The sequence below is a fragment of the Nansenia antarctica genome (genome assembly GCF_963989245.1).
Source record: "Nansenia antarctica genome assembly, chromosome: 5".
In the NCBI taxonomy this organism is placed as follows: domain Eukaryota; kingdom Metazoa; phylum Chordata; class Actinopteri; order Argentiniformes; family Microstomatidae; genus Nansenia; species Nansenia antarctica.
Window position 1 is genome coordinate 75772889 of NC_137690.1, and position 12500 is coordinate 75785388.

The 12500-nt window shown below is 49.3% G+C and overlaps 1 protein-coding gene across 1 annotated transcript in view; it reads left to right on the forward strand.

The window, feature by feature from the left end:
• Window positions 1–12500, forward strand: part of LOC308158397 (phosphatidylinositol 4-kinase beta-like) — a gene marked incomplete at both ends in the record, with an annotated part of 16749 nt that overhangs the window by 920 nt on the left and 3329 nt on the right. The window contains 6 exons of the mRNA XM_080531984.1: window positions 50–1024; window positions 9006–9233; window positions 9862–10104; window positions 10962–11071; window positions 11341–11445; window positions 11598–11721. Coding sequence (XP_080388110.1) covers window positions 50–1024; window positions 9006–9233; window positions 9862–10104; window positions 10962–11071; window positions 11341–11445; window positions 11598–11721 — 1785 coding nt within the window. The remainder of the gene's footprint in view (window positions 1–49; window positions 1025–9005; window positions 9234–9861; window positions 10105–10961; window positions 11072–11340; window positions 11446–11597; window positions 11722–12500) is intronic.

Consider the following 12500-nt stretch of genomic DNA (forward strand, 5'->3'; position numbering starts at 1 on the left):
CCGGGGGGTTGTGAACCCAGAGGCGGACCGGGGGGTCGTGAACCCAGAGGCGGACCTGGTCATCAACCCGGAGGTGGCTCTGAAGGCGTGCCAGGAGGTCCTGCAGCAGGTCAAACTCCTGAAGGGTGAGGGAGAGCCGGGGGCGTTCGAGAAGTGCAGCAGCCCGCAATGCCGACCGCCCAACGGGACTGTTTACCTGGAGTCTTGCGACACAGGTTCGATCAAGGAGGAGGACGAAGAGGAGGAGGACGAGCGCAAACCACCACCTCATCAACAAGGGACAAGGGAAACTACTTCTACTACTACCACCATCAACCCGTCCTCCTCCTCTCCCTCTCCCTCGCCGGCCACGACGACGACTAAACAGTCGTGGCTCCTGCGTCTCTTCGAGTCCAAGCTGTTCGACGTCTCCATGGCGATCTCCTACCTGTACAAGTCCAAGGAGCCCGGCGTCCAGGCCTACATCGGCAACCGGCTCTTCAGCTTCCCGGACGAGGAGGTGGACTTCCACCTGCCGCAGCTGCTGAACATGTACGTACACATGGACGAGGACGTGAGCGACGCCATACGGCCCTACGTGGTCCACCGCTGCCGCCGCAGCGTGGCCTTCTCCCTGCAGACCGCCTGGCTGCTGGGCGCGTACTCCTCAGACATGCACATCTCCACCCAGCGCCACTCCCGCGGCACCAAGCTGCGCAAGCTCATCCTGTCGGACGAGCTCAAGCCCCACGCCGTTCCCAGAGTTCCCACCGGGAGCAGCCCTGTGCAGCAGAGGGACCTCCACGCCCGGCTTCACCACCACCACCACCATTCCCACAAAAACCACCACCCCCACCCCCACCAGAGGGAGGAGCCGGCGTCCCCCCCGGCCCCTGACAGCCCCATCCCGGCGGACGCCTTCCTCTCGCCGTCGAAGCGTTGGACGCACCAGCGGTCCAAGTCCGAGGCCACGGCGACCGCCAGCCTGGGGACGAGCCTGAAGAGGACGGCCAGCAACCCCAAGGTGGAGGGAGGCCACGACGAGGTGAGTGAGAGATTCTTAAACTCCTTCAGAGCCGAGGATATATGTATTGTTTGTATTTTATCGTGTATATCTTGTATATCATTATTAGGCGTGTTGTTGCACTAGTAGATCTTGGACGGTGCTGAAAGGGGAGACTATAAGATGTGAGACATCAGCGTTGGGTATCGAGGGACACCAAGACCAGGTTCCTTATTGGCCGGATGATACCCGACCCTACGAGAGATCCAATCAAAGGATCCGGTATCTCCTGTGTCGTGTGTGTCCTCCCGCCTGTCAGCACAGTGTGTGTGGATCGAGCCGTACATACATAGTTTTCTCCATCTGTGTGTCGGTAGTAAACATTCCTACGTCCAGTTGTGGGTTTCATGCGAAGGGAACTGTTGTTGAAGTCACACTCGCGCTGGATTGCGCTGATTTAGCAAGACTCTAATTGGGGTGTTTGTTTGCAGACACGGCGGCGCTCGTGTGTGAGTGTGAGTGTGTGTGTGTGTGTGTGTGTGTGTGTGTGTGTGTGTGACTTCCTGGCTTGTCTTCTGTGTCACACAATAGGATAATTACGGAAAAGCTGTGTTTGGGAATGTGCTCTTGAAGAGAAGGATGACAGCATCCTCCTCTCTCACACTCCTTCTATTACCCTGATACCCTGGACTTCTCAAAAGGAGTAGGCGTGAGTAGGTACCATCTGTCCTGCTTCTCCCCAGACCTCCCTTCATTGTTTGAGAGCTCTCCCCCCTCCCCCCACCCTCCCCCCACCCTCCCCCCACCCTCCTCCCCCTCCCCTTTCGGCTGGAGCCTTCTGCCAGACTGCTCTGCAGCTGGCGTCAGGGGGTCAGAGGTCAGGGTCAGGGTGAAGAGGGGTCTCTCTCCTCCTCTGCCATTTCAGGGAATGTTTACCAGGAACGTTCATGGGCCAGTGAGTAAGGTTCATGTGATGCTGAAAGAATTTGAGGAGTCCCTGTGAGGAAATCTACACTGTGGGTCTGTGGGTCTGTGGTAACTCACATGAAAGACTCGCCTTGCCTCTGGGCTGGAGGAGAGCCAGGCACAGAGTGTGGTTCCCACATGATGGCCTTGTGAGTGCACAGAGGAGGAATGTCGGCCAGTCTCTGTCTCTCCTCTCTGGTCTCCCTTCTCTTTGTCTGGCGGTCTGACTCAGCCGACCTCATCTGGGCTGGCAGCCCTCCTTCTACACAGGCAGGCCCATGTGTTCGTCTTCTGTAAGGAGGAGATCGGCCAGTTCTCTCAAATAAAAACCGTCCCCTCTGTCCTCAGTTTGTCTGTTGTTGGTCCGACCCATCGCTCTTTCTTTCTTTTGTCTCACGTCCTGGCAGGATATTTTTGCTGTGTTCTGCACTTTCTCCCCCCCGCCCCCCCCCCCCCCCACACACCTCTCTCCTCCCTCTCCTCCCCCACCACAGATCCCCTCCCAGTCCGCCCACTCCCTTTTTCGTGCCTGATCTTGTCCTCCCTTGAACACCCCCCCATCCCTCCATCCCCCCATCTCTCTGTTTTCTATCCTCATCCTCATATCCCGCCAGGTTATTTAATGATGGCTCCCTGGGCCTTCCCTCCCTACCTGGGCCAGTGAGAGGGAAGGAGGGAGAGAGGGAAGGAGGGAGGGAGAGGGAAGGAGGGAGAGAGGGAGGGAGGGAGGGAGAGAGAGGGAAGGAGGGAGAGAGAGAGGAGTCATCCCTCCCTGCTGGTCAGTCGCGGGTAGGGCTGCAACTAACGATTATTTTGATAATCGATTAATCTGCCGATTATCTTATCGATTAATCGATAAATCGGATACACAAAAAGCGGGGGGAAAAGATTTTTTAAAAAAGTTTTTTTTTATTCTTTTTTTATTTTTATTTTGCAAATTGTATTTTATGTTTTCTAAATCAGCCAGGCCTATACATATACATGTGCAAAATGAATAAGTATTAATAAAAAATAAAAAATAATATAAATAAAAAAGGCTTTGCTACATCAAATAGGTTTAACAACAGGCCATGGACTATGGCGGTAGATTGTTTCAATAAAGTAGTTGAACTCTAGCTCAATACATGCATTGTTTTAGGTAATAACTTTGCTTAATGTAAAGGTCAGTAACCCAAAGTGCAATATAGGCTACAGACAAGACACTAATGTTTTTATATAACAGATATGCTCCAAAACAATGCAATGTGTCCTCTCACTCCATACAATAGGCTAGGCGACAGTCAGTGCCTCACTCTGCATTTGCATGGAGAACAGGAGACCATGGAAGGGCTGAGCCCAGCAGGACTTATATAATAAAACTATAGGAAGTTAGCTGTAACCCTCCTCTATAGAAACATAGTTAGTGTAACCCTCCTCTATAGAAACATAGTTAGTGCTCTGGTTCTCTGCACAGCTACGCAGACTACAGCTGGACGAGCAGCGTAGTGACAGTCAGCTAGCGGCAGCAGCGAGCTAACCCTGCTAGCTAACTCACTAGCATGTCCTGACAGCAGACAGTCATAGGACAGTCATAGGTTCTACCCTTTCCGGCCATAGGTAGCGCTATGATTCGCTATGATTCGCGATGCCTACACCGGCCGCAAGACAGCGTGGCGTGCGTCAACAGGAAGTAGGTTTGTTATGGAAACAAAACCCGAAAAAAAAAAAAAAAAAAAAGTAAAAAAACGACGAATCGATAATGGCATTCGTCGCCAACGAATTTCGTTATCGATTATTATCGATTTAATCGATTCGTTGTTGCAGCCCTAGTCGCGGGCCAGTGATTCTCTGTTTAATGAGAGTCTGCTCTCTGTCAGCTCCTGGAGGGCAGGTGGAGGCTGCAGGGAACAGACACTTCTTCTCTAAGACTCTGGAACAGCCTCCCCCTTCCCCCTCCAGGCAGTCAGATCTGCCCAGAGCGTCGAGACCTTTAAAACATTAGTTTTAAGACACCTCTACTCCCTGGCCTTTGGCCTGAGGTGAGCCTGCCTCCCGACAACCAACTGCACTTTTCTGCACTTTTATTTCTGCACCTGTGTTTTCTATTGCACCTTGTTTTAGTGTAGTTGTATTTGTTGTTTCTTTTACTAGTGTTTACTACTAATAGTGTTACTGTCTGTTAAGCAGTTTTAATAGTGTTACTATCTGTTAAGCAGTTTTGGGCGGCTGTATTGTCGTTGTAAATGTGCTATATAAACAAACATGACTTACTTACTTACTGTAGAGGGGTGGGGCCAGGGGGCGGGGCCAGGAGCCTGCAGCGCTCTAAGGGGGCGGGGCTCCCTCACCTATTGACTCCTGCCTATTATCCATTACCTCAATTACAGGCTTATAAACTCACAACAAACACCTGAAGCCATTAGGGATGTTCAGGTGTCACTCGTCACGTCTCTCTAGACAATGTTTAAACCAGCCAGGGATTTCCCCGCTGGGAGTTTATGCGGTGTTGTATAAACAACTGTAAAACATTTGTACTTTTTAACCGTTTAGCAGACTGACGCCTTTATCCAAAGGGCTTCCTATTACAGATCACAGGGACAGTCTCCCTGGAGTAACTTAGGGCTGAGGGTCTTACTCAAGGACACACTAGTGGTGGTGTTCCCAGGTCTTACTCAAGGACACACTAGTGGTGGTGTTCCCAGGTCTCACTCAAGGACACACTAGTGGTGGTGTTCCCAGGTCTTACTCAAGGACACACTAGTGGTGGTGTTCCCAGGTCTTACTCAAGGACACACTAGTGGTGGTGTTCCCAGGTCTTACTCAAGGACACACTAGTGGTGGTGTTCCCAGGTCTTACTCAAGGACACACTAGTGGTGGTGTTCCCAGGTCTTACTCAAGGACACACTAGTGGTGGTGTTCCCAGGTCTTACTCAAGGGCACACTAGTGGTGGTGTTCCCAGGTGAGACTTGAACTCATGACCTTCTGATCACTAACCAGTCCACCTCACTATCCAATAGGCCAGGCCAACACTACCACCCCCCAAAAAAGAACACTCTGAAATCTTTTAGAATATTTACTCCCACCACTTTGAAGCTGTGCTGTGATATGAGGATGGAACGCTGCAGTGCATGCTGGGTCTGTGGTGCTGCAATGCATGCTGGGTCTGTGGTGCCTACAGTCGGGGTTCGGGTCAGTACCCTCCCTGGCTCCCTACTATTTCGCTTTTTAATGTTTCTTCAAAAATAAACATGGAAGGTGCCAACAGCCTTGGCCCTGAACTGGCTGACGGACGTTAGTTTACAGTCTGCTCAGAGGTCAGCGCCCAGAGCCCTCCACCCCCCCCCCCTCCTAGGGATGGACGGTTTCCAATTATTGAAACCGAAAAACCGTCAGAGAGTAAAACCGCGGTTTTCCGGTTAACCGAAAAATACAGTAAAAAAAAAAAAAGAAAAAAGAGCGCCAATTTCAAATAATTGAGCCCTACTGCTACAATACACTCATGTCGAACACCATTAAAACACCGTAAGCACAGTCGCAACACATTTAGGCTACTTAGTTTCACAAATATAAGTGGAAAGGCAGACTTTTGTAAGCTACACCATACATGAAAACACATGAACACTTAACACACCAGCTCCGCTGATCCAGGGTGCACGCCTGCACGGAAGATCATCTCTTGGAACAGCGTCTTCATTGAATGAACTGCTTTCTCAATATCTTGGTTCTTAGACAAAGTTTCAGCTGCTGCTCAATGTATTTAAATATTTGAATACTGCTCAATAATCACTGAAATATTAGACTTAGAATTATGCAGTGAACATACTTAAAGCTTTTCATAAAAACCACATGCCGCGAGACTGACTCGTCCTGAACTGTCGTAAGTCAATCAACAAAGAATGCCCCATCAAAATAAAAGTGCCCATGGTAGAGCTGTCAAAATAGCGCTTTCAAAATAAATGTACTAATACAGATAGAGATAAATACAGAACTACCTTTGCGTCACTAAGTGACCGCGTATCTTCTGAGACAAGTGTCATCACTTTCAGTAGCGCCTTCACACACAGTGGCGCTGTGCACAAACACTCTTGATCCGTATAGCTCTTGTTTTATTATATTGTGGTTTAGTAAATACTGCACTTGGAGTTACATTCAATGCATGATTTGTGCTATAGAACATAAATAAAGTTTGATTGATTGATTGATATCAAATCAAATCACATTTTATTTCTATAGCGCATTTCTCACAAAAGTGACCCAATGCGCTTTACAGAGAGCAGCGAAAATGATCTTATTAAATGTAAGCGAGTAATTGTAAAAAACCTTTCCTATCTACCAATAACTGAAGGCAACTATCTTTCCCATAGAGTGATTCGTTACCCTTAAATATAATCCCAATTAGATATTAATCCTCAGTTATTCTTCACAACTGACCAAACCTCTCACTCATTGCGCGGCAGATTCAGACTGTATCATTGTTATTTTCACACACGACAAACATGTGACATGTTCCAGTTTTATTCTTATTCTATTTTATTCTTCTAAAAAAAAACGGTTTCAGATGGTTTTGATAAAAAACCGTTTCTATTTTTATAAACCCCGGTTTTCGGTTTAACCGAAAAACCGTCCATCCCTACCCCCTCCCTCCACCCCCCTTCCCCCCCCCCCCTCCACCTCATCACTACTTCCCTCTTCCTGCCCCCCCCTGTCGTCCTGGCGACGGCCCTGGCAGGCCTGTGGCTGTCAGATGGTCAGATGGTCTCTGGGCTCCAACAAACACTTCAGACGCCGCCTCCCTCCCAGCGGGGCCAAGATGGCAGCCTGAGGAAATTGCTTTATTAGGAATATAATATAATAACCCCTTGAGATGTGATATGGCGTTTTCGAGGGGTCCTGTGCGACAACAATACAACAACAAGACAATTAGACAACACATTGAACAAAAAACAAGAGAAAAAATTAAATAAACTAAAACTAAAAGAAGACATGACAAGCAAAATAACTAAACAGACAAAACAATACCAAAAAAATCTAAATTAGAACAAAACATACAGAGCATACAGATGGATCTTTCACTGATTACAGATCACAGATTCTTTAACTCCTTCAGAGCCGAGGGGGAATAAAGTAAAAGTCCAAACTGTCAACGTTATTCTAGGGTGCCCAGAGTGACTTTGTTCACCACAAATGCATAAATGACGATGCTTCATTTCTTTGTAGCCAATCAGAGTGTTGTTGCTAGGTGAGTTACACCACATGGAACACTTGGAACACTCTAGAATATGGTTGAGTGTTCCGGAATTCTTTGGCAGTTTTTTAGTGATTTTTAAACTGGCTGGTCCAAACTGTCGGTTATACTTAAATAAAATAAATGAAAACATACAATAAATATTTGGTGATTAGTTTCAATCTTTCCTATCATCGTCTGTTTTAAACCCACGGCTTTTTAAAATATATATTATTCACGGCTGCAGAGGTTCACTTTCGGTTCGAGGATATTGATTTTTCTCTCGGGATTAATTTGTTTAGAAGTTAATAACAGAGAGTCGACGTTACAAGGTTCAGGTACAGGCAAACACAGATTTGACTGCTGCCGTGAAACGACGTGACGTAGTAGTGAATCACTTCCCTCTCAGATAACACAGGGGAGCAGGGTGTTGACATTGTCAGGAGGGGCTGAACCACGACTTCTTTACTAAATCTATTCAGCGACGTGGTTCTGTGTACAAAAGTCCACTCAACACTCAACACCATGTCTGATACGCACAGCTGTTGACGGACTGCAGACAATGCAATATCCCCACCCTCCTCCCCTCCCCTCCCCCCCCGCCCCTCCCCAGGACAGCTGCTGTCAGCAGTGTGTGTACTTTGGTTACAGGTCTATCAGGCAACACTGCGTTATGCAATATGTCCACAACGCTAACAGCCCTTAATGCCTATGACCTTCTGGTGGTTGTAAACATGATAAAACTCCTTGATTAATGTCCTTTCAAGATGCGTTCTAAGAAAGAAAAGAATGTGCTTACAGATGTGCTTTTATATCCCTCACATTTGAAGAGTGACAGATACTAGATGGGGCGGCTGATATTGATCAAACATGACATTGGCGTTAGTTAAGCAACTCGAGTATCAAATCTGAGCCCAACATTGTTGTTTTGTTTTTTAATCTGGGCACAGAACAGAGATGTGTTCCTAAGGGTGTCGCCCCCCAAAACTTCTAAGCGCTGGTCCAGAGTTTCAGTTTAGAAACAAACATTTGAACAGGGAAAGAAGCAGCTAACATGTAGCTCCTTTAGTCTGTTTGTTTACCCTACACACGTCGTAGCAGGACGCTGCAGTGTTTGAGGTGGCTAAACATCTCTAGGACATGGACAGGGTTAGGTTAGGGTTAGGTTAGGGTTAGGGTTAGGCCCTGAGAGAGAGAAGCCTTCTTCTGTGTCTGGTGAACATGTTGACCTATAGGGACCTCTAGTGGCTGTGTGTGGTACTGCAACACGGAACATGGGACCACCACACACAGATTTCTGCTTTTTTTTAAATTTGTATTTAATCTCTTCTGCTGAAAGCCCTATTTGACGACTCATTGCCCACTATATACCAACCAGATCCAAACTAAACAGATTTTCTAACATTAGTAAATATGATGATCAGAGCAGAAGCAGATGCTGTTTGATGGGGAACACCTTGACGTGTGTGTGGATCAGATAACCTCCACCTCTACCTAACCCTCCTCCTGTTGCTGCTAATGCCGATGTCCAAGAACCCAAACCTAAGAATGTTACTCTGTGTACCCGTATATTAGATTAGTAATAAAAGCCCTCCCTCCTCCCTCCTCCTCTCTCTCCCTCCCTCCTCCTCTCCCTCCCTCCTCTCCCTCCTCTCCCTCCCTCCTCTCCCTCTCCCTCCCTCTCTCTCCTCTCTCCCTCCCTCCTCTCCCTCTCCCTCCCTCTCCTTCCTCTCCTCCCTCCTCCTCTCCCTCCCTCCTCCCCCCCCTCCTCCTCCTCCCTCCTCTCCCTCTCCCTTCCCTCCTCCCCCTCCTCCCTCCTCCCCTTCCTCCTCCTTCCCTCCCCCTACCCTAGCTGGTGCGCCTCACCCCCCAGAGGGAGTTCATCAAGTCCCTGATGGGCATCGGGAAGCGCCTGGCCACGCTGCCCACCAAGGAGCAGAAGACCCAGCGGCTGATCTCAGAGCTGTCCCTCCTCAACCACAAGCTGCCCGCCCGCGTCTGGCTGCCCACCGCCGCCTTCGACCACCACGTGGTCAGAGTGCCGCACACCCAGGCCGTGGTGCTCAACTCTAAAGACAAGGTAGAGGAGACACACACACACACACACACACACACACACACACACTCACACACACACACACACCCAGGCCGTGGTGCTCAACAAAGACAAGGCAGGAGAGAGTACTGTCCTGTCCAGTCATTTGGTCATCTGCAGCTAAGAAAGATCTAAGAAAACTCCAAATTGCTCAAAAGAAAGCTGCTAGATTAGCTCTCCACTGTTCAATGCGCACAAATGTTTTGGAAATGCATAGAAATCTGGCATGGCTTCCTGTAGAAGATTGATGACGAGATAAACAACAAGAAACCACAGTACTTTTCGGACCAAGTAGTGGATATCAGAAATGAAAACAACTATCTGACCTCTAGGACAAATCTTCTCAAATCTACTGTAGTTTACAGAGCCATTACAGGATGGAACTCTTTACCCAAGCATGTTAGTCAAACTAATTCTAGAGGCACTTTCAAGAAAACAATAAAAACAATGTTGACAATTGTCTGTGTCTAAATAATGTTGACAATTGTTCAAATATGTTTGTGTGTCGGACCCCAGGAAGACCAGCTAATGTCATGGCGTTAGCTAATGGAGATCCTAATTAACAAACACACCAGTGTACCAGGCCTATCTAACCCCCCCCCCTCCCCCCCAGGCTCCCTACATCATATACGTGGAGGTGTTGGAGGTGGAGAGCTTCGAGACGTCTTGTGTCCCGGCCCGTATCCCAGAGGCCTCGCGCCTCAGGACCGCCCAATCAGCAGAGAGCCTGCCGGAGGCCCTGGGGGGCGGGGCCACGCCCGGGGGCGGGGTCACAGGAAGCTTCTCCACCGTGTCCAACTACGACAACGACGACGAGGCCTGGGCCGTGGACGACATCGGGGAGCTGCAGGTGGAGGTAGGTAACCCCCGGCAACTGCCCCGTAACCCCCCCCCCCGGCAACCACCCCGTAACCCCCGGCAACCACCCCGTAACCCCCCCCCCCCCCCCCCCCCCGGCAACCACCCCGTAACCCCGGCAACCACGATGCATTTAATAATAATTACCGTAAGCTTTTTAGTCAATCTAAAGCCCAATTTATACTTCTGCGTCGAATTTACGCGCGGCTACACCGTAGCCTAAGCAAGGGCTCTCCCAGTTTATACTTCTGCGTTGGTCTGTCCGTCTGTCCGTTGGTCGGTGTACTCATAGCGGCATAATAGCGATTTTTTTCGTTATGCTTGTTGTAAAGAAAATGTCTATAATGCATTGAAATGACATTAAACTAAGATAATAAGATGGTTATCATAATTTTTCAAATCTTTATTAATTAAGTAATTACAGAAAAAGTAAATGACATTTCTGTCATGGCTTCCGCATTTAGGCCTACAAGAGAGTCGGAATCATGTCGGAATCATGTGCTACCAAGCGGACCAATCACAGTGCTTACGGTCTGCGTAGGTGTGCGGCGTAGTTACATTTTCTGAGAGGTGCGCGACAAGCTACGGCGTAGATTTTACGCAGAAGTATAAATTGGGCTTAATCCATAGAGTTGTTTTTAACACTTTCCCCCTCTCCTCTCTCCTCCTCTCCTCCACTCCCCTGCCCTCCCCTCCTCTCCTCCCCTCCCCTCTCCTCTCTCCTCCTCTCCTCCACTTCCCTGCCCTCCCCTCTCCTCGCCCCTCCTCTCCTCTCCTCCTCCTCCCCTCCTCCCCTCCCCTCTCCTCTCCCCCCCTCCCCTCCTCCTCTCACCCCCCCCCCCCCCCCCCCCCCAGCTCCCAGAAGGTCACACTAGCAGCAGTGACAACATCTCCCAGTTCTCCGTGGACTCCATCACCAGCCAGGAGAGCAAGGAGCCCGTCTTCATCGCTGCTGGGGACATCAGGTACACTCAGAACACTGACCTCTGACCCTGTCCCTGACCCCTGACCCTGACCCTAACACTGTCCTACTGCTGGAGACATCAGGTACAGATAACCCTGACCCCTGACCCTAACAGTGACACATTCACCCAGGTACAGCCTTACTGACGATGACTGATGTGTAGATGACTCTCTCACTGGGACACACACACTTGTTGTCAGTCTCTAAGTAGCAGCGTCTGGTATATGACCTAAAGGTCAAAGGTAACCATGCCCCCCCCCCCCCCCCCAGACGGCGTCTGTCAGAGAACCTGGCCCACACCCCCACCACCTTCAGACGCGACCCGGAGGACCCCTCTGCTGTGGTGCTGAAGGAGCCCTGGCAGGAGAAAGTCAGGTGAGACTCACACACACACTGAGAGACACACCTGAGGTTCTGAAGGACCTGTCCTGAGGTTCTCTCTCTTTATTCCATCCTCTCACATGTCTCTCTCCCTCTCTCATCCCTCTCTCTCTCTCTCTCCTCCCCCCCTCCCCCCCCCCCTCCAGGAGGATCAGAGAGGCGTCTCCCTACGGCCACCTCCCTCGCTGGCGCCTCCTCCCCGTCATAGTGAAGTGTGGAGACGACCTGAGACAGGAGCTGCTGGCCTTCCAGGTGCTGAGTCAGCTACAGGTACACACACACACACACACACACACACACACACTAGAGTGTCTAGTTCAGAGGAGTCGTGCTTTACAAACATGAAACAGACCATAAATGTATTTATTACAAACATAACACAGTTCATTAACTACAGTTATACAACGGATAGATCCGGTCCAGTGTCTCTATTGGTCAGTTTGTGTTCCAGCCGTGCCGATATCCATGACATACGCACGGCTAAATGGAATGTTGACGCATCTTTTCATATCACTCCGCGTTTTTTTATATTACCGTTATCGAAGTTACATTCTTACCGTTGCTTAGCAACACGATAAACAACTGTTCAGCGAACTGTCCAAGTACCTGGGGACAGAGATTGACATCTCTCTGTCCTTCTCCCAGCACACTGACTCAGTCTACAGAAAGGCCCAGCAGCGCCTCCACCTGCTGAGGAAGCTCAGGGCTTTTAACGTCAGCAAGGACATTTTAACCCTGGTTTACAAATCACTCATTGAATCCATTCTCACCTTCAATAACACATCCTGGTACAACTCCCTCACTGTCAAACACAAAACCAAACTCTCCCGTATAGTCAATCAGGCAAGTAAAATCATCGGCTCACCTCAAACCCCCCTGTCTGAAATCTACAACCGGTCACTAATCAGGAAAGCCACACAAATCACACAGGACCCCTCTCTTCCCTCCACCAATCATTTCAGCCACTTCCATCAGGCCGCCGTTATAGAACTCCACTGGCCCGGAAAAACACATAAAAAATCATTAATTCCCACTGCAACCACCGCCCT